At 31.2% G+C, this 27,873-nt stretch overlaps 1 protein-coding gene across 3 annotated transcripts in view; it reads right to left on the bottom strand.

Moving 5' to 3' along the window:
- Window positions 1-4,277: 4,277 nt before the first annotated feature.
- The window catches only part of LOC118201547 (phosphatidylserine synthase 2-like), an 85,728-nt gene continuing 62,132 nt past the window's right edge, over window positions 4,278-27,873 (bottom strand). For all 3 annotated transcript variants that reach the window (XM_085809762.1, XM_085809761.1, XM_085809760.1), the window contains 5 exons: window positions 23,421-23,471; window positions 23,175-23,288; window positions 19,990-20,223; window positions 12,323-12,468; window positions 4,278-12,125 (listed from right to left, as the gene is read on the bottom strand). In XM_085809762.1, the coding sequence (XP_085665888.1) occupies window positions 11,792-12,125; window positions 12,323-12,468; window positions 19,990-20,223; window positions 23,175-23,288; window positions 23,421-23,471 (879 nt within the window). In that variant the 3' untranslated portion in view covers window positions 4,278-11,791. The remainder of the gene's footprint in view (window positions 12,126-12,322; window positions 12,469-19,989; window positions 20,224-23,174; window positions 23,289-23,420; window positions 23,472-27,873) is intronic.

The raw sequence follows: 27,873 nt of genomic DNA, 5'->3' as shown, positions 1-27,873 counted from the left end.
CTAGGCAAGTCTTTGTGTGCCTTGTGTGGCAAGCCAAGTCTTTGTGTTGCAATATTTTTTAATTTAACCCTCACAAGTGATGCGTTATAATTAATTCAAGTGTGTGTCTGTTTGCCTGTAGAGCTTAGTTAAGTTTGCAGTGAAAACTCACCCGAAATTTTTATTAATACCTAGGTTAATTGTATTTGAGCTAGCTGAATTTAGATTAATGGCATTACAAATCCATTATTTTAACTAAAATAATAATTACAGTATTTATAACAATTTTCCTAAAGTTGGGTAAGAGAGCAATTAATAGAAAGCAATATAAAAGACAGACAGTAAATAATAATAACAAAAATTTCTTCAAACTTACCTGAAGCTAACAAAAAAATAACATATTCCTTAGACCTTTTGTTTTATATAACGTGATCTGATAAATCAACTTTGGTAAACATCTGGCTTCCATGCAAGGCTTTCTAAAGAGATCATGTATCATTATATAATAAAAAAACCACATAATCTCCCCATAAGCAACTATTTCAGTCAGGAAAAATCAAAACACTGATATACTTGAGAAAACTATGCTAGCATTTAACAATTCCATAGGCAATGGAACAGATGTAATATGAAGCTTAAAATGTTCTCTCCACGGCCATAAAACAGAGAGACTGAAATGAATATGAAGCTCATGCTTCATAATAAAATTTATGCAAAGGGAATAGAAAGCTTGGCAAAGGATATGAGTTGCCTGAAGAAAGACACTTGTGGCCTAATCCAGGGAGGAATTATTGAACTTCAACCTGCTGACTGCTCCTTTCTAAGGAGTCAGCAGAAGGTTCATATAAAATTTGAATCCAAGTTTCTTTGACTATTTTCCCATTTTTGGTATGAACAATAACTAGATCAGTGATTCCTTTTCAGTTTATGTCAATGATTAAGGACATGCAGAATATTCATTAGAAATTTCCACAGATGGTGCTTTGGAATTATTGTAATATACCTTTCCAGAATTACAAGTTCCTGTACAAATGATTTTCCTAAACTTTTCAAGACAGCAATGATATTTGTTATGCTTTTTCAAACTATTTATTCACATAAAAGAATATTTTCTATTTTAATTTACCTAAGAGAAACCGATTGAAAATATAGAATCAGAAATAAGACTACAAGACACAAATATTTCATCTGTATTCCAAAATTTGAAAGAAAAAACAATAAAATTCTTCCCCTTAAAAATTTAAGTTTAATAATACAGTACTCATTTGCTTCAAATACTTCATAACTTTTTATATGTTATCGCTGTTAAATTTGTTTTTCATTAGACAGTTATTGTTTCTTTATGGGAAAAAAGTAGTGTACAAAAAGATTAAGTAATTTACACATCTTTTCCCTGCACTCAATGTTCTGACGAATACCAAAAACTTCAGTCTCATAGCCTGATGGTAAGCAAACAGAGGCAAAGTACATAAAGGGAGTCTCTGGTAGATAAAGAATTAAGAATCAGGCCTAGGCCAAATGCAATTTTTTCAGATATTATTTGCAATTACTTCCTCTTATCTCCTTCTTTCATACACCAAAAGGGCCCTTTAATAATAATTATTAATTTCATACTTTAAATTCATTCTCATATCCCTTACTTATAAGCTTAATAAAATCACCTCTGACAGACTTCTAACATTAAGCTGACACATAGTATTTCTCTGAATGCATAATCCTCAAACTATTTCACAACATAATACTAATCTCAAACTACATTTAAAAAAAATAACAATTTAATAAATCCGAAATACAAATTTATATTTTAGCAAACTAAATGCCCGTTTAGTTTCATTATGAAATTGACTTATTGCATCATATATTAGAATACTTAACTTTCCTTACAGATACTTTTTAAGAGGGGAGGGGGGACTTATATCTCAAGTAACAAAATTATTTGGGAATTTGGCTTGCATGCTACACATCTAATATGTTTCTGTCAATTTCTTAAAAAAAAAAAAAAAAAAAAAAGAGAGAGAGAGAGAGGAAGAAGAAGAAGAAAGAAAAATTAGTTGCAAGAACTATACAGAACAACATCATTGTGGGGAAGACTACTGTTAGAGTGCATTAGTAAAGAAATTGCTTCTTGTCAAGCCTAAAGTCATCAGACTTTAGGAACCATAACTGACTGAAGAAATTTTGAATAGATTATTGTGTGTAAGTAATTCACATTTTCAATAAGCTCTCTTGATACATCTCATAAACTACATGAAATTCTAGGAATGTTTCACACATAATTCAATTTCATGGCATTTGAATCTTACGTTTTCTGTTTTTAACTAATAATTTTGTCCTTCATAGCAACAGATTTTCTGTAAGCACAAAAGAAAGCATACCTTTTCAGTATTGAATTCAGGGACATTTTTTCTCTAAAACATACAGATTCATTACTTTCTGAAACTTTCAAAATTTAATATTCCATAGAACAGCTTTTACCCATCATATTAATGTTATCTTTTATGCCTAATTTCCTCCTACTTATATTGGCTACTTGGTAATTTGTTTCACACTTCATTTTTCCGACTGGCTTACATTACAATTTACTGCTCAATGAATCTGTGATTATGTCCTAATATTGGACTTAAACTAGAATCTATGACTGTTAAATATATGACAAAGCATATAAAAGCTACCTACCTGTTTATTACATTTTTCAGCTACCAGTACCTTAGGAAATGGTTCAGAATTGATACGTAAAGGGCAGCACAATAAAAAAAAAACATACCATTTCACTTCACTAATTTAAAACTTAACTTTCTCTTAAAATATTACTGCAATATAATAAATGCTGAAAGTGATAAACAATCAGAAGCAATTTGAGAACAAATGCCAACAGATGTCTTGCATCAAAGCAGGTTTATGTACCAGGAGGTTACCATGCCTCATCAACACGATTTTCATTCCATTTTAAATGAAGACATGAGACATCAAGATAAGAGCATATCAGCAAAATCTTCATAATACTAGAAAAATCAAAGATAGCATCCTGATTAACAATTGTAGTATCACCACCAAGCAATTAAAACATATAAACTTAAACTGAGATATGCACCAGACATGTTTGGATATTAAGGAAGGAAATTTCCAGCATTTATTGCAAAACTTGATACAAATAACTCATTAATTTCAATTTTGATCATACTGCTTTATTCCTGAGAAAGTTTAGTTTCAAACTAAGAAATTAAGGCTGGCCAGTTTTCAAGTCCACCTCCTGTTTTGCATTTAATACTTCTTAAATTACACAATAAAATAAAATATGAAGATTTATAAAATGAGTAGCTCTTCAATTTAAAAAAAAAAAAAAAAGTTAAAAATAATGAGTATCAGGCTCAAGTTAAAACTGAAATAAAAAGTAGTTGTTAGAAAATGCAGATATTCAAACATTGAATTTACACTTAAACACATTTGCCTTATAAATTCAAGGCTTGCTACCCTACCTAAGAAGTCTTAAAATATATTTGAGGAAACAAGAAACATCACTTGGGATAGTTTAAATGGTTAGAGCATGATTTATGCATAATTAGGGCCTATTAGTGACGCCTGAATCATTATGAAGAGTACACTAGAGGTAATGTAACAAAAATGCACCCACTTTTCTGGAGAAAGAATATCAATTCACAATTTTTAAACACATTTATGCAAATGTTAAATTTTCACCATTTTAAGGTGCTAGTTTTAATTGAATACAAAATTTTATATTCGAACAGGGGAAAAAAACAATGCTGATGCAGTGTACATAACTTCATTTTCTAAATAATCTCTCTAGCACAGTAGTTCAGCTATTACTTAACGTTCCTCAACAAGCACATGCTTGCTAATTCCATTTATTCAAATACTTTTGTTTCTAATTAAACTACTTATATGGGATTTTAAACATTAATGTCATAAATTATGCTAAACTTTATGTTATAAATTAACTCTATTGTCATAATATCAACAGTACATAAAACTAATGCTGTGCCTACAAGAACTTTGATTTTTGTTATGAACTGCTTCAACCAAAATAAATCAACAATTTCTCCAATGAAAAGGAATGACCATGGTGCCAAATAAATAAACTATCAAGTTTTGTATACAAAAATCTTTCTCAAAAGCTATTAAATCATAGATTCACCTATTTCAGTATTTAAAACATCATTTTTAATAATAATTATAGTCATAATATGATCATTGCTTGAGCTCTTAAGAATATTAGATCAACAATAAGAAAAGTGCAGCAATTTTTATCAAATAAAAACACACACAAAATGTCATGCTAATATATTTTAACAATTATTTTATTTCAAATGCTAATTATCACATAATGTCAGCAAGATTCATTCACAAAATACAACAATCCTAGAAATCAAAAGCTCTGGCACATATGGCATAAAAAATACCATCACTGATATGAGCAATTTTATAAATATTAAGTATCTTTTATCACATTAACACGACTTATACATTACATTACATAATAGTATAATTAATTATCAAATAAAGCAATAAAATAAAACAGTATACAACAAAGCTGCAAGAATTCTATTATTTGGCCACATTTAGGAATAAAAATCTGAGACACAAACACGTTTACAATAGCATATTTACACATCAATATAAAAAGTAAATAAATAAAACAAATTGTGCTGTAGTATGTAACTAGAAAATTACTAAATATAAATCAATGCACTTTTTCTACAGTAATAGGAAAGCAAGATGAATAATAATTCAAAAAAATAAATCAGAATGAATTACATAAAATAAGATCTATCGAACATGTAAAACACACTACGAGTACACATTATAAATAAATATGAACAAATTATTCGACATATATTTTCTATTAAATTTCTTAAATTCATGAATAATAAATGACTAGGATTTAAATAATCAGACTATATTACGATATGTTAAACTAATTATACAGTTGATAAAACCAATTCATCTGTTAGTCTTCTGAATTGGTTTATACTTTTGCTCGCCTGAATTTTTTATAGCTTAGACTTTCTTACATGTAAGTCAAACTGCAATACACTATCAAGATTTACAAGAAAATTCAGGTCATATCACAGTGCTTAAAAATTGCTTATAATAAATATTGTAATACTTCCAACAGCACAAAGCACATAGGACCCAATATATTACATATGGTATATGCATGTTTGATAGCATCTGTAGGTATGTTTGGATATTTAAAATGACTAGTGAAGGTTTGTAAATATGCATGCACACTATTAAACCTTTCATATACTCCTCCAGATGCTTTTTTGTATAAAACAGACAACAATAAAAGATTTATGAATGAAGTTTCTTTAAATACTTTTCAGAAGAGATTTACAATATATAGTCAAAATAATATTCCATAAAATGCGCAGTTGTAAAATTTATTCAATTATCTGACATCATTACTCATTAGGACAGCTGAAGAGTAAGCAAAGTTCCTTTCTCAAGCTTAAGCTTATGGTCTATCAAATTTTTAAAATTAATTTAAGACTATTTCTTTTTTCTTAAACCTCACTGAGATCTATTTAATCACATTATTCTTAGGACATAATGATATTCGTTGGTTATAAAGAGATAAATTTATATTGTTTTATTATAAAAGTGACTTAAATATTTAATATTTTACAAATTTCAATCACACATTTGCCACAGTAAAATTTAATAATTTACTAGTGAATTAATGTTTAAAAAAATTGCACCAGTGGATCACCAATTTCAAACTAGTGCCAGTACACTACTCTAATTTATACAAGTCCTCAACTTCAAGTGTTTTTTTTAAATACTTTCCTTTCGTAATTGTATTTAGTTTCAGAGGTTACTTTATTTGTTTTTTAAACCAAGCTAGAGTTTTCTAATTACAATGTTTTTAATAAATGAGTGCAGTTTAGCGATTTTCATTTTCTAAAGGAAAAGCATAACATTACGTAAATGCTGACTGACAAATGAAAAGCACAATAAATGAGGAACAAACTCATGAGGAAGCGGCATTCATTTGATGCACTTATCATTCAGACGGAATGAAGTTCTGCATAAATGTATTATCTTAAGACCAATCCATAAATTAAGGCATTAATTATGTAAAGCAATAAACAACAATCTATCACTAAAATCACTATGTATAACTTCCACATTACTTACCAAACACACGTTAAGAACAAACAAGAACTGAACACTTAGGAAGAAGAAAAACATATAACAAAAGGAGGAAAAGCAGACTGCCTAAAAATAATCACGGAATATCATCATAACAGTCTACAAAATTCCATAATTAATTCTAATTTATTAATTAGGAAAGCTATATACCACAATTAATTAAAAAAGCTATATTCCATTAATTAGTGCATTTTTCAGTATTTTGGATAAGTTGAATGCCAACTAATTGAATTTTTCTATAGCTAAAGAAAAAACTGTCAGACTCATTTTTGCTAAACTGCAATATAATCTTATATAAATGAATGCAATAACAGTGATCAAACAGATTCTGCTGATATAGTTGTGTCAGTTACAGCATTTAGGAAATCTGTAGCCACACATTCCCCTTCACTATTGAAATTTCACAGATATTCAGCAAGTTTTACATCTTCAATGCAACAACAATTTCTTATATGTTGCAATTTTCAGTGCTTGTGTCTAGTGAAAAGATGAGCAAGGGAAGATAAGATGTTAAGAGGTAGAATTCTAGATTCAAAAGCAGAGAATTCAAGTAACTTTGTTTTCACAGTTCTTACAAAAAATTTTTCATTACATAAGAAACTCATCACAAATTTCTAGAAAACACACTCATTACTTGTTTAATACCATGAAAACATCTATAATTTGGTCAATTTTCTGGAAATTTAACTTTCTTAAACTTAGAATCTTGCTTCCAAATCCTTCTAAACCTTCTAAGGGGCAATGTGTAAAAATTATTCCTACCAGCTCTGTAAGAGCAAAACGCCAAAGGATTTTTGAATAAAAAGTTCAGAAAAGAAAAGTGTAAAGTGAATTTTTAAGAAAAAACTGATACACATTTGAATATTCTGAAATAATTACAAGAGGGGGGAAAAAACTCTATGAAAAAATATAAAAGAAGAAAAGTTAAATTTATTTAAAATAACTAAAGTACCTTTTGCACAGAAGTGTTTAAGAAACGAAGTTTCAAAGCATTTATTAGCTTATTTATTTTTCAAATTAAAAATAGACTTATTCCTAAGTCTCTTTTTCTGAAGTCTAAAAATAACTTATTCCTACGTTGCCCAAATGGAAAGTAACGTCATTTTAAAGTATGATGTGGGGGAAAAGTGTTCTACTTTAATGTTATCTTTTGGTTACTATTTTAACATACTATCATTTTTAACAATATTTATCCACTTTATTAGATTTGTAAAAAAAATCGTGAAAACATTTGCAAATATCTGAATAAAAAATTTTGTTTACAAATTGATCTTGACAATGGCAAAATGTTGATAAATCGCCATATTTAGTACCACATAATAAAAGAAATCATACCTCAAAGAAAGGGAAAGGATGTTTCTGATGCAATATTTTTTCATTCTCAAAAATGAATTAATTTTGAATGTTAATGTTGAGATCAAGGCAGGGCGTCATGCCCCTTATGCCCTATTAAGACGCAGGAAAGAATTAAATGATATACATCAGATACATATTTGTAAATGAATTGAAAAATATTTCTCGAAAATGTTAATTTTCAGTCAAAATGGTAATAAAAAACAGACATAAATGCCACATAAGTAACATTAAGGACCTTTTGCTGAGTTGAAATTAAGGACTTTTAATGACCAAAAATCATTTCTAAAAAACCTAAGGCCTTTTAAGTACCATACGAACTTGTTTAGATAATGTAACACATTTGAAAGATTATAAATTGTTTGCAGCTACTACCACTGTAAAAGCAAAACTCCATTCACATTTATTACTCACTTTATATAGCATCCAGCTCGGACATTTCTAGAAAAATGAATACTTTTAAGTACATTTTAAGTATTCATTTCATATTATTTTCCCATTTACACTGCAAGCTACAAGTGTTTATGTGAACAACAATATGGTTGAATGTATAAAATTAGTTCTACATTAATTTATTGAAACTACTGACTAGAAAACAAATTTAAGCAACACATGAGAATTTTAAATCACTCTAAATCATAAATAAATCTATGTGACATTCTCTCATTTCAGCATATTTAAACCTTTTAACACTTTCACAGCTAAGTCGCCATGCATTCAGACATCTGCAGGTCACCGAATGCCTATGTCCCTAGCTGGTGCTTCCCCCATCATGTTAGTGTATGCCTAATGAGCCAATGGCTAAAACCAATGGGTTTTGAAAGTCGTTAAATTAGATGCCAATTATTATTTTGCAGTGATTAAAATAACTCTCTTATTTTAATGCAATTTGTTTAGCATCAATCTTTAGGGATTGATGCTCGAAGCTGCTATCCCGTCCTAAGGAGAAACAGCACACAATAGTTGAAACAGCATAAAGAACAACAAAGAAAGAAGTAATCACTTCACGCATGTAGGTTAATGTAGCGTTTTGCTTGGGAGGGAGTGAAGGAAATCCATTCTAACAGAAATTCATAAACACAGGTATTTCAGATGTTTGATAGAAACTGATTCTGGCCTCCAGCAATGCAAAAAAGTTAAAAGTATATCAGCATTTGTCCTATACAAAAATGTTTCATCATTTTCTTACAGATTCAATTCATAGAAATTATACTGTAGCTCTGACAAGACTAATAGGGTAACTGATGCTTATAAAGGAAGAGCTTTCGGAAAGAACTAAGCACAACTAAATAATAATGGCAAACAATTTTAGCAGCAGCTAAAATGAACTAAAAAAGATGAGAAATGTGTAGCATATGCATAACAGTATGAGCCTGCCTGATAAAAATAATCAAACAGTTTTTAATAAACAACTGAACTAATAGAAATGATAACCTGCAACATTCAGAAATAACTAAAAACAAAGGAAGTAATTTTAATTCCTTAATTGCACTTTTTGCTCCTATACCTTTAGAACTCGTATCTCTTCCTCATAATATCAGGTTAATAATACAATCAATAACTATTATCGGGAATAGTTTAACATCAGCTTAGGCAGATCCTTGTAGAAGATTTATTTATATAAACATACATGTTAATTAATAAGCTAAAATCACATATACAAGGTGTGACAATTTTATTCCCAGAATGGACATGAATCATTGCCCAGAACACCTCTATCAAAATTCTGTATTTATACTTGAGTATTTATACTTGAACACATTTGAACTAATAATTATATAAATTTCAGTCTAGCAGAGGCACATGTCACCCATTTATGTTGTAGATAATATACAGCTTTGCCCACCCACACTTTCAGGTCAAAATGGGCAATTGATATTTAGAACAGCATATTCACTGAAAAATGAAAACAGTTGAAAGTTGTATATGAAAAAAGACAAGCATGTTTGACTGGCAAAGCGATTGAAAGATGAGCAAGAAGAGGCAACATGTGACCTCAAAAACAATGCAGAGCAGATAATGTATGCTAAATTATTAAGTACGCAACTGGTAAAAACTGCAGATTAATTGGGACCTAGGCTAGTTTTAATTAAAGAGACATGAAAAAGATTTTTCAAAAGCTTTCATTTCAAATGCACAGTCAAAGCATGCTCCTTCTGAGAGATTTTCTAACCAAAAGATCACTTGTTAGATATCACTGGGAGCTAAGCTAGATGAATTACATCCAGTTAATTCACCTAGGTTAGCTCCCAGTGATATCTCACTGATTCCAATATTAAAAGCTACTCTCAAAGGATAAATGGCCACAGGCCTGTTTCCAAAAATGTGAACACTTATAAAAGTCAATGAATAAATGCAAAAGGTATTTAACATACAGCAGCATATCATTTGTTCTAATGGTAAGCATATTTTTTGAAGGTGCATACAGGGAAATGAATTGTTACAGCTTGTATCAGTCAAACAGAAAAGTATAACACATTTGATGAAAATACTAAACACACCGCTTAAACAATTACAAAATTGTCTCACATTCTGTAAAATTTAAATGTGCTATTTCAAATAACATAAAACTGAATGTCTTTGACTAAATCTTCATACAGAACACATGAATATAGAAAAGTCCTCAAAAAAAGAAAAGAACACATTACATACATTACTTTGACACGAAATCCAGAAATAATAACATAGTTTGTTTACAAAAATTTATTTATCATGGAAAAATAATTAAAAAGAATTTATGTTGTTATGGGCAAGCAGGTAAAATTACGAAGGATTATTAGTAATTCTTGCGATGCACTGGGACTTTATGACAAACAGCCTCTGACACACAAATGATGTTACAAGTCTAAGGCACAAATATTACAAGAGCCAGAGAAGTTGAGAAATATACTAATGCAGAGGTGTACATCATTCCCAAGCAAACATTAACAAGATCACTAGTTAACTTTTGTGCATTAAATCTGAATGCCAAAATATGGAACAAGACATCCAGCAACATGTTTTTGCCAAATGTTATCATGATGGTGATTTAATAACTGGAAGAGGATAGAAGTGAGCAGATGTTTTAATAGCAGAAATATATAAAAGATGAGTCAAATTTTAATAACAAGAAAATTTATAAAATAGCAACATAGAAATATCAATTAATTAATTACGACTTTGACAAAAAGTCTAACTTCTGCTACAATATATAATTTGAGCAATTTTCTCCCATACTGAAATGTGTTTCACTATAAATGCTACTTATAAATTTCAACATCTGTTGTGGAATTATTTCTAATTTATCATGAAAATAAAAATGCACAAAATGGTAATTATAAGATTTCTTGAAGATGCATTTAAATAAGAAAAATTAAATTTTCTCTCATAACAACAGAATGAAATTATAAATGCATTAGTTTATCAATTTCAGTGATCACAAAATATCTATTCTATTAAAATACAATGTACCCTTAACCCTTAAGGAGTAAATTAAATAAATATTTCACTAACTTTTATTTACACCTTGCTTTTTGAATGACAATACTAGTCTTGGTTTCTCAAAAGACACAAATGTCTCTCTTAGGAGGGGGATAAATGATGCATAAAATAAACATGCATTCCATTCCCTCCAAACAATGTTACTGCTATTTACTTTTAGTTTAATAAAACATCAGTAACATTATAAAATTTTTTAAACAATACCCTTTCATATCAAACTTCAAAAACTGTAAATTTTTCTCAAAAGTGCTGAAATTTCTGGGCACAAAATATGACTATTTAAGTGTAAGAAATTGGTGAAAAGGCTATAAGACTCTTTTTCAATATTTATATGTTAGTTTCTTTATGAACTACCAAAGTATATACTGTATCAAACACTAAATGCATAATATATAATGCCAATTAAATACAGGATGTGTGTTTATCTCTGCTGCTTATGTATTTCACTTATATTAATCAAAAAATTTCTGAAATGCAAAATAATTGCACTGCTTCACACAACTATATAAAGGATAAAATTTTCATACAAAAATGAAGAAAACTAGCCATAAGTGGTTACAGCATTTTGTATCAGAAAGAAATATGCAAAATCAATAAATACACATATTTCAAACCATTTTAAGCAAATTCTTTGCATTGTGAAAAACTATACAGAAAATGATACTGCTGTTAACTATATTAAAAGAACTAGATGGCTCTTCCTCATTTTTATCAGTGTTTTTTCATGAACGAAAATGTATAGTTAATTTATTTGTCATTTGTACATGCTCCTATTAACCAAAAGCTTAATGGTTATACATAAATTTCAATTTACCTTTTTTGTTGCATTTCTGTATGTATTACTAGTACCATTTTTTTTTAAGGCCGAATTTTCAATCAAATTTCCATCTCCCACTTGATAATTTTGGTCAACAAGAAATAATTTTTCATCTAGTTTTGAAACATTCAGTTTTGGCAGGAAAAAGAATTTCCACACTGTCCAGAAAAATAAAGCACACAATGCAAATACCCAAAAGTATACAATATGCACAGGGAGAGGTTTCGTTATAGTTTCATAATCAAATTTAGCAATGACTAGAAATTCTGTAATGATGATGGCAACCATAACCCATGACTGTCTTCCAAATGTTTTACAGTTCCTGAAAAAAGATTGAAAGAAGACAAAGGATTGACACAATGAAATAATTTCTAAAAAAAAAAACACCAAGAAATACATAATTATAGAAATTTTTTCATATGATAAGGGTTATATTTAAAAACAAAAGTAATGTTTTAAATTAAGACACAGAATACTAAGTAGCTCAAATATCAAATACGAAAAAAATTCAAAACTTACGGATCATCCAAACACTGAAAATATTCTCTTGCAGATACTGCACCAGCAAAAACCATAAGTAACAAACGGAGAATGTTCAAGAAATGAGGCGGCTCTAACCAGAGTACAAACTTCAGGTAGAAAGTATTTAATTCTAGAAGTAATGACTGCAAAGAAGAAAATAAAAATTAAAAAATAAATAAATAAATACAAATTATATTTCATCAATACAACTTACCAAACATAGAATAAAAATACCAAAATTACTAGTTCAAATTATAAAAAAATACCAAAATGACCAGTTAAATCAATTGCTACAAAATTTATATCATTACAAAGATAAACTATAAACATAATCATATGCATTAACAAGGAGCTTATGCAGCAATTTTGTTCAGCAAATACTGTCATAATATTATTTATGTAACATTATTTTTAGCTATTTGAAATTAAACATTATTCAAATAACTTTAAAAATGCTGATATCAGAAAATGCAGTTTAAACTTTTGATGTGCAGGATATTATTTTTATAATTTTTTTAACTAAAAACTCTAGAAATTGAATATTATGGATCCTGGAGACAAATAATATATGAATTTTAAAAAATCTACTCTTGCCCATTGTTCTGTAGGTGGTGGTTGCACTGTGAAACCATGGCGAATCTGGGACTTGGAAACTTACCTTTCTACGTGTGCATTTCCAATAAATGACAAAATTTAAGAATTAAAAAAAATGTATGTAAGAATAGCATTATATATATATTTTTTACATTATTTTACAAAGAAAATCATCAGAAAAAATTAAAAATAAACATTTATGTCATTTTTCTATAGCAGTGAAAATTTAAGTACCTACATAATAAGGACGTTTGACTAAATGGATAAAATAATTCAAAGAAATTTTTTGTGACACTGTTCAAAGCATATTTTGTCTTTTTGGTACATGCATAGACCCACATTGCACCTTTTGCACATGTATCTTCTTCTATGAGGTTTCTTCCTTGTACTACAAAATGTACACTGCCTGGATCTAAATTTCACTGGTATATGTCCAGCGTTATTTAGTTTCTTTTCATCTGGCACATAAAATGTGCGTTTTTTTATGTTAATGGGGGGGGGGCTTGGTCTTTTTGGCTTTGGTATGGATCATTAATTTCCCATTCATACTTATTTTATTCATATTTCATCCCAAAATATTCAGAAAATATTTTTTAATTTAAATAAAACTTTATGCGATTTCTATTTTTAAATATAGCAAAGTATATTTACATTAAACCACAGGAAATAATTTATAAAATCACAATACTAGCTTGGGGAGCAAAAGTGTGTTGAGGTCAGAGAAAAGTCTCTGGAAAAAAAAGACCTTTTTACTGGGCAAGTGCATGTATTGTTTAGTAATAACTCTGTGGTTTCAAAACCCCTTATCTATATCCGGGTAAAAATAAACATTCCTATTTGAGAAGCAAGCAAACGCTATTGTAAAGAGCAGTAGTTTCAAGGCGCGACCACCAAGCCTCTAGAGCATTGTGACACAATGTTCTAGTGGGGCAGTGGTCGCTGAAACCACAAAGCAAATGCTATACCTATAGGTTTTTTTATATATGCAGTTTAATTATTGCTATTTTTTATTGTTTATGATAGAAATCATGATGTGTGATGAATAACTTTTGAAATTTAAAGTTGTTTATATTAATACAAGGAAGTTATTTTGTCTCGGTGAAAACGAATTTTAAAAGGCATCCGATTTGAAGTACTAAGACCTAAAACATGTATGATTTTGCAGTCATTTTGTGTTATTTAGAAGTAAAAGATCAGTAATTAATTGATTTTCACTTAAAAATTTCGCAAAGAGGAGAAAAAAATTCGAAAATTGTTGGTTTCACGGCATGACCACCGCACATCAAAGGGTTAAATACTGATAGCTCACTTAATATTGTCAAAATTAGATACTATCTACATGACAAAGGCAAAGCACTCAAAGATATCTATAATGAGAAGAATGAAATATTAATCCTCTGGCTGATCATCCCGCAATTTCCACGGGCAATTTAAATGTAGCAAAATTTGCTCATCCCGCGATTTCCGCGGGCATATGTTTTTCTTCCTTTATTATTGAGGTGTGCATCACGTTTTTTCCCCATTTAACCATTGAAATAAATTATATACAGTATTAGGCGTTTAGTTTACATTTTGGCCAACAAATATCGTTAGTTGTCCATTAAACTGCGGCATTTTGTAGGTACATGACACTGCCGCTCAAACTTCACTTTTTGCCGCTTTTTTCTTACAGAAATGGCTGCTAGAAAACGTTCCGCGATTATCTTGATTATTTAATTAAATTATTGAATTATTAATTAGATTTATTGAATCTGGTGCAAAGACCGAGAAGTTGGACTTAGCCTTGAACCCTGTTTTGAACACTATCACACTAAACTGCATTATTAACGTATTTTTTCCTCAGCGCTTTATATTTTCTTAAATTTCATACCTTTTACGGTACTTACGTATTATTGCAACCAGGTTGGCGCGATTTGTAAGTTTTAGTAAAAACGTATGACTAGAAAGAAAACATACATTTATTAATTACAGATAATTTTTAATACAGTTTTTTATATTATTTTGTTTTAAAATATAAAATAGCAATTAAACCCTTCCGGTTTCGAATTTGAATAAGTTGCAGAATTATTTTTTCGGCGGAAATCTTTTGGCTATTGCTTTTAGCACTTATTGAAAACCATCTTCACCATTAACAGCTTGAGCTTGGCGCCATATAAATTCGATAAGGTATGAGTCAAGATGATGACGGGCTGTTCCTCTTCAGTTTTTTGTTGCGCCATTTGGCTGAGCCCCACATGCGCTCTACATGTTGTGTGTGAACGCCTGTGTTGGGATCCACAAAGTTATATTTGTGATTAACAGTTCCATGCAGAAATCCAGCATTTTCGAACTCACTTGTATTGTATCCTTTCCAGCAATCCGAATAATTGATGCTTCCTTCCTTGATATTTTTGCAAATTTTTTCCATGAGGGTAATGGCGCTTCTGTTAGGTACAGTAACCAAAAAAGTCTCCTTCTTTTCTCGGCAAATTCCGCTGAAAACCCATTGCTGTGGTATTACACGCCCAGTGTTATTTTTTCTTTTTACAAATAAACTTTCGTCTAAACACGTAGGGTTGCCAAATTTGGCAATTTATGCGAATTTTGGCCTGGTTGCGTTAATACGTAAGTACCCATTTTACTTTTTTATATTATGCAATAAATAGAAATTAACTGTAATTCGACTGAAATTTATTTTAAAAAAGATTTTTTTTTTTTTTTTTTTTGGTGATAACATCTGAAATTGGTTTTTCTGGTAACTTAGCTTCTCATGAGAAAAATCTATATAAAAAATATTTTCTAGAAAGAAAAAACTGCATTTTTCAATTCTCCAATATATATAGATTTAATAAAATATGCCAAAAAAAAATTACACAATTTTGGAAGCGATTTCGGTTCACAAATCAAGCAGTCAGAGGGTTAAACATATACATGAAACATGAAAAAATATATACATCATAAACTTAGATTTGGTAAATATTACCATTCTATATCTTTTATATTTTAATACACTTAAAATTAAGCACAAAACCTCATCCACAAAAAGCTATGTGAATAAAACAATTCAGCATACCTATCTTCACCCAGATTTTAGAATTTTTTTATCATGCTCCAAGTGGTCACCAAGCACATATATGTCCAAACATTATCATGCTCTAAGCGGCCAGCAAGCATAAATACATCCAACCAAAATTATGCTCTAAGTGGCCAGCAAGTATAATATATATATATATATTCAGCCAAAATCCTGCTCCGAAAGGCCAGCAAGCATATATATGCTCACATTAAGTATTCTTTTCCCCAATAATTGCAACGGAAGTAATTACACGAATAGGCCTCCCTTTGGAAAAGTTTTGTTCACTTTTCTGAGATTTCATGTGTTAGTTTGGGGTTGCTGTTATGTAACTGCTGTGTTGCCAAAAATCTACCTGTGCTCTGTTTGCATTTTAATACAGCTACCCAATAAGCCCAGAGAGGTAAATACTTTCAACATATATTGAAGATAAAAATCGAATTTATTGTTTCATCCAATTCCTGATGTTCACTAACAATAATAAATGAATAAGACGTTATTGGCTCTTCAAATAAAACCTGATTTGGCAATTTGCTGCTAATATAAAATACTTATTTAAAGTTCCATTTTATATATTTCAGAATCAAATCTTCGTAAAATAAATTGAACAGAATAACTGAAATAAATTCCAAAATTTTAATAATTCGATGCATTGCAACATTTAATGAAGATTCATTACAATAACAAAGTCTGCCTATTGATGCGTTTTATAATATTATAATGAAGATTGATTATAATATTATAAAAACATATCAATAGGTGGACTTTTGAGAGCATAAGATTGATATCACTTATGTTAAGAGTATAGGAAATTCTTTTAATAACCTGAAATTGTAGAATAATAAACATGGTGTAAGAATTTCTTATAAGCATAAGATTTAAATAGATATTAGCTGCAACCACAGTTGGTGCAGCTGCACTGAGCAGCATAACAATTCTGCCAGAAAAATGCAGGAATTTTTTTTTTTTTTAATTTAGAGAAAACACCCAACAGCAAAATTCAGTGATGGTAATTTTTTTTAATTCTATGAATGCACTAGGCAGCAGTATTTAGGAGCAAGGAAAGTTTTAGAATTTAGGAAGGCACTGGGTAGCAGGATTTAGGACCCTCAGGGAGGTTGCATCGTTTGGCAAAATGCATAGCTCTGGCCCTAGTTGCAATACGTGAGCATAAGCTATTGCACGTTAGAGGTAGTGAACTTTACTAAGTAAGCCTAATAAATGAGGAAAGTGATTCATATTAAATATAAAAGCAAGCAACCAGTCAATTAGATTTCAGGGCTATAAAAAATTTACACCGTATGAAATTTTTACTTTTTAATAAATTCATTTTTTGCTAATAGCTGATTTTATACTACTTTTACTACATCATTTAAAGGTTGCAGATGGACTCATCTCCCGCAATAAAATAAAATAGCATAATAAGCATGTATATAAATAGTTATTATTTTGTATACGTTTGTGAAAACAGTCTAAGTTTGTATACGTTTGTGAAAACAGTCTAAGAAAATGGTCTTTGTGATTCTAGAATTTACATTGATAACATAAATAATGACTTAAGAACTAATTTTGCTTCTTTATAAATGTCTTATAAGATCTGTCTTGACTTGGGCATCATTGACTTTACGTGATGAGTAAGCTCTGGGAATTTTTAAGCAAAAGATCTTATTGCATTCTTGGTGGGGTCCAAGTGAATGGATCATGGAGTAGATCTAATTTAGAACAAAATTTAGAAACAAGCTGATATTGTAAAATTCATCAAATTATACAGACTTAAATGGGTTGGTCATCTGGCTAGAATGCTTGAAGATCACTGCTGCAAGAAAATCTTTCTGGCAAAAGCCCATGGAAAATAGATCCCAGGACAGACACCTACTAAGATGGATTGATTGTGCTAAAATTGTGTCGAAAAAGATCTTAATATTTTAAAGGTGCTAGAAACGTGTGTTAAAGAACTGGAAAACAGCCAAAAGTGCAGATGCCTGGAGAAGGCCAAGGCCCACCCAGGGCAGTTGAACCATTGAAGACCATAAATAATGCTTTTAAGATGAAATTTTTGGAAATAGTTTGACTTTGAAAGTACAGAACAGAAAAACTGAATTCTAGACTCTCTTCAATTATACAAAAAATTAATATGTATAAAAATTATACGAAATTCTCAGTTCTACATTTAGTTACACGCTATTTTTAATCTCATTTTGAATTTAAAGCACTTAAAGGTTTAATAACAGAAAATGAAACAATTCATACTTTTGAACTTATTTGTTGGTATATATTAATTTATTAAAGTCTTCTGCCAAATAATTCACAATTTTTCAACATATTGTAAGGTTTATCCTAAGTTGTTAACAGTTATTTTTAGTTAAAGCCACTTTCCTGTCGTCCTTAATTTCAGCTTACAATTTCCTCCAGAATGTGTTTTTAGAATCGCGGTTACATGCAAATGAAGGAAGAGCAGTATTTAGAGTCGAAGTTCCACTGACTCTGTTAGAGAGCCAGAGATTCTGATTATCGCATGTTCGCATTTTAACTACACTCCAAGCTAATATTATGCTCAGCCGCATTTCAGACACTTGATAGCTTTGCCGTTTAGTTAGCATTTACGGGGACAACTCCTGTAGAATGTTGATAGCTTTCGCTATATCCTTTTTAGTTATGCATTAGTTAAGTTTTATTTCTTAGTATTCTTGAGTTCAAGCCCAAGTGGAGGTTTTTCTGTACGTCCTGAGAAAGGGCCATTTATGAACTTTGAGTAATAAAGGGTAATTAACTCTTCTCAAGTTTATGTGTCTGTCTACTGAACTAAAGCGATTATTCGCTTACCCGTTCTCAAGGTTCCACACATTTAGTTGTAAATTCTAGGTTGGAACATTACAATATGATTTATTTATTACCATTATATAAGTGTATAATATACAAGGAAAAATTTTATGGAATAAAAATTATTCAAAACTTTAAATAATCATGCAAGTTATATTTGTATTCGGCTTTCCTCTTAAAACTTTTATCATTGCACATGGACTGCATTTGATGACATTTTCCCCGCCCCTAAATGACTTTAGTGTTACAGAACTGTTTTAGATTAGACAAAGAATATTTTATCTAAGTCTGAAAAAAATATTATTAATAACGATGAATAAAAAGCTGAATACCAAAGTTAAAACTAGGTTTAAAAACTAGAATAAAAGAGACATACACACATTTCTTTTATTTGAAAGTTTCTTTTCTTATTCTTATCCAATGTTGGAAAAAAGTTAATTTCCTTTTTTTAGTATATGTTTATCTAGATTTTTCTAATAAATACATTGTAATTAACATCCACTCAGTTTTGTTGCGAAGAAACATTTTCAAAAATCAGATACTCTTCAAATAGATCTTATTATTAAGTCAGTGTCGTTAGGAAACATTAATGTTCGTCATTCAGGAAATATCATATTGATTAACACAGAAAATGAAAATATTATGGATGAAATGAGCAAAATTTGTAATTTATTAAAACTTATACTAAAGTAATGTGTTTTATTATTTAATACATTAATTACCCATTTCTTGTCATAAAAGAGGTGCACTGAACAAAAAGAGAGGGACATGTTAATACTCCCCACTTAATGAGGGTCATTTGGAGAGGGGGAAGGCAGCTAAGAGTAGAAGCACGGCTGCTGTTAGTACCAATCTGGATTGGTAACAGGCAGAAGTAGTAGTAAAATCTGGCTTCTTTTTTCACAGCAAGATAAAAAAACACTTTTAGTCACAAGGCCAGTCTCCTAAGAGGGTTAAGCATAATGAATTCATAAACCTATTTATCTTAAGCTTTTCATTAAAGCATCCATCCACAACAGATAAATAGTCCCAACATGGTTTACCATCATTAAACAATACAAGCTAAGAGGTTACTTTACAAAATGTATTTCAGAATCAAAATATTTTTCAGCAAATGCAGTCAATTATATGTCACTCTCTGAGCTATGAGAAAATACTACTCATAAAAATCACATACAAGTAAACAAATTCAACATACCATGAAGATAAGGCCTAGCACACAAAGCCATCTAGTGAGCGATGATGTCGGTTTCCAGTCAAATTCAATCCAGCTATGAGGACCAAACTGAGCAGCAATTCTCTTTAATTTACCTTTATATGTTGGAATTGCCCAAAGACCACGCCAATGATAAGGTTTCATTGAAAGATATTTAAGTGTCACCATGCCCAGGTATATTCCAAAACCATTGCAGATGAGAGCATCCATTAGCCACTAGAAAAGCCAATCAAAAATCACATTTTCAATTTATACACTGGTTATCATAAACTAAGGAAAAATCACAAAAATCCTGATTACTGAAAAAGTTACATGTAGAACTTAATGAAACTTACCCACAATATAAAACACATAGTAAGATATCAAATAACATAAAAAGAAATTACCAGACAAATATGGTAGCATAGAAATTAGCACATGTATAAAATGAACAAATCGAAGGTGCCAGTTTGCTATAGGAAAAGTACCTTTAATATGGAATATGATCGCCTCTAGAAGCAATACAGTACATACAGCGATGTGTGATGCTTTCAATTATGCCGTCTATCAGTTCCATAAGAAGCGAGAGCCATTGCTCTTGCAAAGCAGTTGCAAGCATGACAAGGGTTTGAGGGGGCAGACTGAGAGCAGCTACACATCTCCCTAAAGCATCCCAAATGTGCTCGATAGGATTCAAGTCCGGGGATCGAGCTGGCCACTCCATGCGCATAATTGTTTCCTGTTGAAGATAATCATGTATGATGCGAGCCCTGTGTGGTCTTGCATTGTCGTCCTCTAACAGGAAAGCATCACCTATTGCCCCGGCATATGGGCGCACATCAAGGATGTCATCTCTATAAATCTGAGCATTTACGGTTCCCCTTGGAAACACACGGAGGTCTGTGCATCCACCCAAAGAGATGCCAACCCAAACACAGACACTGCCCCTTCCGTATGCATCTCTTTCAAGGATGTTTGGCAGATGATAACGGGTTCTAGGTTCTCTCCATATCAAATAACGCCTACTATTGCTTTCTAGACTAAACCTGTACTCATCCGTAAAGAAAACTGCCCTCCATTGATCAGGCATCCAGTGGACATGCTGTTATGCGCACTGAAAACTATCCCTCCTATGGCGTGACCTGAGCGGCACACAAATGGCTGGTCGCCTTGCATACAGACCACCTTCGTGAAGCCTTCTATGCACAGTTGACGTTGACACAAACCTTCCAGTGGCTGCAGCAAGGGAGGATCTAAGAAGAGTCGGAGTAGCGGTTCTATTCCTGCGTGCACATAATGTCAAATATCGGTCATCGGCGCTCGTCATAGCAGTTGGCCGTCCTTGGCTGAACCTCCTAGATGCCAAATCTGTGGTTTGAAATTGCCTCCAAAGTCTATGAACCACAGGAGGACTCACATTTAGCCATCTGGCCACTTCTGTTTGACTTTGTCCTGCCTCTAGTCTTCCAATGGCTCTCCATCGCAGTTCTGCAGGCAAATGATGCCTGGAGGTCATTGTTACGAATTGGCTATCTCAGATTTCTGATGTCACAGTGAAATATGTGTGGCTTGCTCTCAAACATGGACTTTTATGCTCCTCGCAGATGACGTATTCTGAAAGCAGTGCCACTAATTTGCATATCGCAGTTTTACTCAGCTACTCTTACTTGGCAATATATTCAAATTTTACAGGGTTTGGCTTATTTTTGAGGGAGTTATCGCTATTTTTGTGATCTTTCCTTAATTTATGATAACCAGTGTATTTCCTACTACTTTTTCCCACCGAAATTTAGCTGCAAATAACTGAACATAAAACAGCCTTTTTCAATGATACTAAAGTAACTAAAGAAATATATAAAATTTAATAGTATAGAAAGGCAACTTACACTATAATAGCCCTCTAGTGTAGATGACGAAAAGGTGAGGTTCATTGCATCAGGGGTCACATTTACACAAGTCAATTGTATATTACAAAAAGCAGTTTCTTAAATGTGCAGATTTTGAATTTATGGATAAAAGGCAGGTTTAAATTTCATCCCGTTAACTCTGAGTAATAAGTCCCATCAAAATTTGAAACAACACGTACATTCTTAAACACACTAAATGCATTAATCACATAGAATTATTACATATTATTCTAAGATTAAACCTGACATAGCACATATGGTATTAATGGTTTATTTTCAAGTGCAGGTCTGAATATACAATAATAAATTCAGATAAAAAAATATTTTTCCCAATACTTTGCTAATGAAATTAAATCTGACGTAATTTTGACTACTCATTAGTATATTTGTGCTATTAGTCTGCAAAGATACTTTTGATCTTCTCATAGAATGTCCTTTATGCTTCTAACTTCAATTGTATGCACTTTAATAGATTAAATGCAGAATATTCAACCAATATATAGACACAAGGTAAGTAATTGTTATTGATGATCTAATGTATCAGAACTAGCAAAACATGCTAGTAAGAGCCTCATGTTAGAATTCAAGAAAATTTGAGAGCCACAGCTAGATTTTCCAAAAGCCACAACTGCATATTGACATGATTTTAAAATTAGTGAAAGAGGTTTCAAATGGAAAGAAACATCTGATTCTAAACAATCATTGAATTACAGTTTGCTTTCAGGAAGCAATGATGCCTTGAAGACAAAATAAAGTTTGTGTGACTTTATTTTCTCTAATTACAGTAAAAAGTACTTCTTTTTCAGTTTTTAAATTTTCTGATTCTTCTGCAATATGTTCTTGACACTGTACATCTGTCATAACTTTGTAATGCTCATGATCATAGAATGTAAGAAGTTTCATTAACCCCAGGACATAACCCATACCATACCAGATGAAACTTTTACAAATGAACCTCAACCAAACACCCAAATATTGATACATTATGGAACAATAGAAACATGTAAAAATATGCATCTCTGATAAAGTTACTAGCAGTGTTTCTCATTGCTATTTTTGTTATGACATACTATTTTAAACTGATTCATTAAGAAATAAATACTAAATCCTTTGTGGTGTAAAAAATTAGGATCTTAAAAACAAAACCGTCTGTTTCTTGTTAAACTACCATAGTAAGTTATAGAGTAAGTTATCACACACATTTAGTACAACTAGATATTCTACTGCATCTAAATCTATAATTTTAGAATTTTGACAGAGATGTGAAGTTATTCAACTTACATGATCCCACCAACATTCACTGAAATTTGGCAACTGATGTTCAAGTGTATATTCCAGAATTTCAAACATAATACTCATTACAGTGCAAATCCACCAATCACGTAACATTAGAGTCTGAAATAGCCAAACATTCAATCACAGAATAATAATTATATAATAAAAATAAAGCACTTTATATATTTTAAATTTATCCCCAAGCAAAATGAAAGTAGTACAAATATTCATAAACATGATACACATTCTTACTTTAATCCACCATCCAAAGAAATGCGTAGGCACAAAAATGTCCATTTTGTCCTGTGAAATGTAATATGAAAAATTAAACAGAATCACAGTTCATAGTTCAATGTCAACTTAAATAATCACATTCATTATCTAAATAAGTACTGCCTATTTTAAGTTACACAGGGTGTCCCATAAATCTTAATCCTTATGATGTGCCCTACCTCCCCTAGAAGTTTGTTGCAATAGTTACGAGACACCTTGTATATTGCTGTTATTAAGGATGTTTGTTAATATGTACATAAGCGCTCACATTATATAATACAATAAATTAATAAATTATATCAAAAAGGATTATAACAATAAGTATAATACAATGAATAACCATACTTACTCAAATATATCTTCCCCCTTTCCCTACTAACTTTACTATTTGAAAACCGGGAAGGGAAAAATTACGTGGTGTATACTATGTTCTTTTTACTTACACAAGCTACTTTCCTAATATGTATAGATTTGCCACCCAGACAATTATAGTTGTCAGTAGCTAGGTTTGAATCCCAGAAATGGCATAAATGTTCGCAAACATATAGTGTCTGTGCAGCGAAAGGGGCCCTCATAATCCTTTTAAATCCTCTTGAGAGCTTGGTGGTATGAAAAGAGGGATGGGAGCCCTTGGACTGACCCCTGGTGTTCTTCCTTGGAATTACATCCAGGGAGGACGTTTAGCAGTTAGCAAGGCCTACACCTAACATACCTAGATGGAAGCATAGGTGTTGATCTTAGTTCAACCTGTACCTGAGCATATATTTTACTTTGTTACCATAAATAAGAAGATTCTAAATCAAATGCTGAAAAAAACTAGGGTGAAAAAATTGTGAGAGAGGAAATATGCAAGTAAACACAGTGAATACTGTATAATGAAACAAAAACATAATACTTATAAGAAAATATTTAAAATTTACAAATACCTTAAAATATAAATTAGAAAGAAAAGCATATTACAATCAAAAACAAGATGCAATATTTTTTAGCTTTTTACAGCAGTAATTCAAGTATTTCAGCACCATCTAGACTTAATAAAATACAGTACAAAATTCGTAATCTGGACATCCATTATCCGGAATGATCTATAATCCGGACCTCAAAGCCACAAACTTTTTCTGTATGCTTTACGCATGTGTGCAATGAGTTTACGCATGCGCATTTAATGTATAATGGACAATATAAGCTAGACTAAAATTATCTTTACTTATTCTAAGGCATTTCAGTTAATGTTGCAGACTGCACTGATCCTTAATCTTCTAATTGGATCCGGCTTATTATTTTTTGCAGACTGTTAGTGCAATTTTATAAAAATTAAGCTTGAACTTTTGATTATGTCAAAAAGAGTTTCCAATTATGGAGCTGCCAAAGGATCTACAAAGTGAAAGCATGTTTCGATGTCCTTCAAACAAAAAGTGGAATTGCTGCAAAAAAAAGATAAAGGCATATCTGTCTCAAAATTATGTGAGAAGTATGACATTGGAAAGTCAACTGCATATGACATAAGCAAAAAGAAAAAGGAACTTTTTGAATTTTTTGCGGAAGTATCTTAAACAACTTACGTTGAAAGAAATGTTTAGAAAAGCAAACAAATAAATATTAAGCTTTTCTTTTGTTGTAAATTTTGATACCCTTTAGATCATAATTGCTCTTTATTTTATAAATTACGGTTTCATATTTTTAATTGAATAATTTCTGCATGCCATCTTACCAGATTTAAATTCATGATCTATAATCCGGAAAAGACCCTAATCTGGAATCGTTGAAGTCCCGACGAGCCCGGATTAGACTTTGTACTGTAGTAAGGAAAATATTGCCTTCATATATGTTTCTCTTGGGTACTTTAAAGTAACTTTAGTTCTGTTAAATTATAAGGTATTTCTCCCACTTTTCTAGTGTGCCTTTGTGGTGTAGTGGTTCTGAAGGCTGGGCCGGTATTGCAGAGGTCCATGGTTCGATTCCCGGCGAAAGCGGTTGCTAATTTTTCATCTCTCTGGCTTTTCCAATTAACCTTATGTCTCTACAATATATATTATTACACTATATAAAATGCTCTGTGATAATTTACACTTTTAGTCTAAAATTTGATGAAAAATGAGAATATGACAGAATGCTTTCGAAGTTTCTACCAACAGATCTTATAAGCTATTACTACTATAGCAATAATTCCAATTAACTACAAGCTACTGTCCACTTAAGAGTTTTCATAAGGCCATTGCCTCAGCAATTGCCGTGGCCAACATCTCTGCTGCATTGAATGACAATATCCTTCACCATAACATAGTACTTTGATGGTATTAGACCATCAAGGCAGGTACTACCTCATACAAAGTTTGGGTGCATTCATGATACCAGTTTGCAAATACATGATCACCATTAATCACCTACATGATCTTGGATACAGTTGTATCACAGACTGCAAAAATATACCTTCTTTGACTACACAAGGATGTTCTCATGGACATCATGAGAGTGGAAATGAAGGCCAGGTCCTTCACATGAACTACCCATGTGTAAATGATTTCTGTAAGGCGAATTGTTTCAAAATGAGTTAAAAATCCTTCTCTATGGAAAGACTGTCTACTCTAATGATCTGCAGAACCTGGGCTATAACAACCATCAGAAGCATTTGAAACATAAAAATATTTACTTTCTGTATGCATCCAATGCACATGTTTATGCTGTAGTGATAATTCACCAGAAGATTTCGGTGCTGCTATGGGAAGACCTGCTACACCAAGTATTATTCTCCACATTCAGCATTATGTCTGTTTATAAACCGTTTGTGTCCCTGAAGTACCAACTTCAAGACAATCAATTTGGTTACCAAAACAATTAAAACTAGAGTTCTCTCTAATTATCTCCAAGAATTATGGCAGAAAGTATTCAAGAAATTACCTGACATATGGGCACTGATCACAAATGGATTACGCATCATAAACAGAATCTATAGTTAAACTCCAATTATATTATTACTGTCATTACAAATTTTAACCAATCCAATACATAATGTTCATTTTATGTAATTTGTGAGATATATTCTCATGCTACAGTTCAGAATATACAAATTTTCATTCGTATATATTATGAATTATATGCTATACAATGTAATTATATGTAGTAATAATACGTTGCAGAGTTGTAAATATACATATCTTTATTTCAGAATCTTTGACGAGCAATGTTTTGTTACAACAGAAATTCTTTATCAAGATATTCACTGCCACCCACGTGCTGGCACAGCAGAATGGCTCCACTTCGTATGGCAGCGACACACTCTGATTTGGTTGACTATCAAACGTTACATCCTTTTAATGTGCAACTGAAAGTTGAATGAAGAGGTTACTTATGCACATTAGTGAAATATGAATTTTTTTACATGCATGGATTGTGTGTTTGAATTTTTTATCTGCATTTTTAAAAATGGCAAACATTCCAAGTACAGCAGGAAGCTAAAAAAAAGCAAATAAAAAGTGATAGATGCCGAAATATTAGAAAAGAATGATGTTTCCAATTACGAGAGCACATATCATAAAGACTACCTTTGGGATTCTCTGAGTGAATCAAAAAGGGATAGCGATATCGTAGTGGGTACCATAGAAACTGAGGACTCACAGACAGAAAACAACAATGCACCACAATAATCCTGCTAATACAGCCAACTGAATGCACTACTTTGGGCTTTTCTCACCTTTTCGTTACCAACAAACTTCTTCAAAAAATAGCTAAAGAGACACATCATTACATGTGTTGGAAATATTATGTAGCAACAAAATGAAAGAAAAGTCACAACTAACTTTATGGAAAGATTTAGAAGTGGATGAATTTTTAGTTTTTCTTTGATTATTCTTGCAAATGGGGAATGTAAAAATGAATAGATTTCAGGATTACTGGAAGAAGATGGAATAATGGGTCCTTCAAATATGGGTAATGAGGCACTTCAAATAGCTTTAGTCACAATCAGTTTTTATTAATTTTACATGCACTGCATTTTACAAAAAATAGTGCACCTGGAGAACTTCAGGCAACAGACAAGTTGCGTAAAATGTGCCCTGTAACTGAATTTTTTTCATGAAAGAATGGGCTAAGTATATTATCCTAATCACAAACGTTCTTTACATGAATCTGTGGTCCACAATTGTTTCACAAATCAATAAAGAATTGTAAGGTTTCTTTATGCTAATTAACCAGCTATTTTATTGTTTTGGAACTTTACTGTCACTTGTCCCTTCCGTTTTCCCACCAAAAGGCAAATTAGTTTATAAGTATTTATAGTGAGATTTTTTAGATTGTAAGATAGAGCATGTTCTGCCTCTCAAGGCCATGTTATTGGGTTGCTAGATCAGATAAGATTTGTAGTCTTCAGCCTTGCATTGTAATTGCCAGTACTGAATCTGCACACTGGTTAGATAAGTGAGCCAACTTCATGTTA

This window comes from Stegodyphus dumicola, chromosome X2 (genome assembly GCF_044657685.1).
Source record: "Stegodyphus dumicola isolate Sdum_Otavi_A_Nest chromosome X2, ASM4465768v1".
NCBI classification, from domain to species: Eukaryota; Metazoa; Arthropoda; class Arachnida; order Araneae; family Eresidae; genus Stegodyphus; species Stegodyphus dumicola.
The sequence above is the reverse complement of the archived record's forward strand: the minus strand, read 5'-3'. Positions and strand labels throughout refer to the sequence as shown.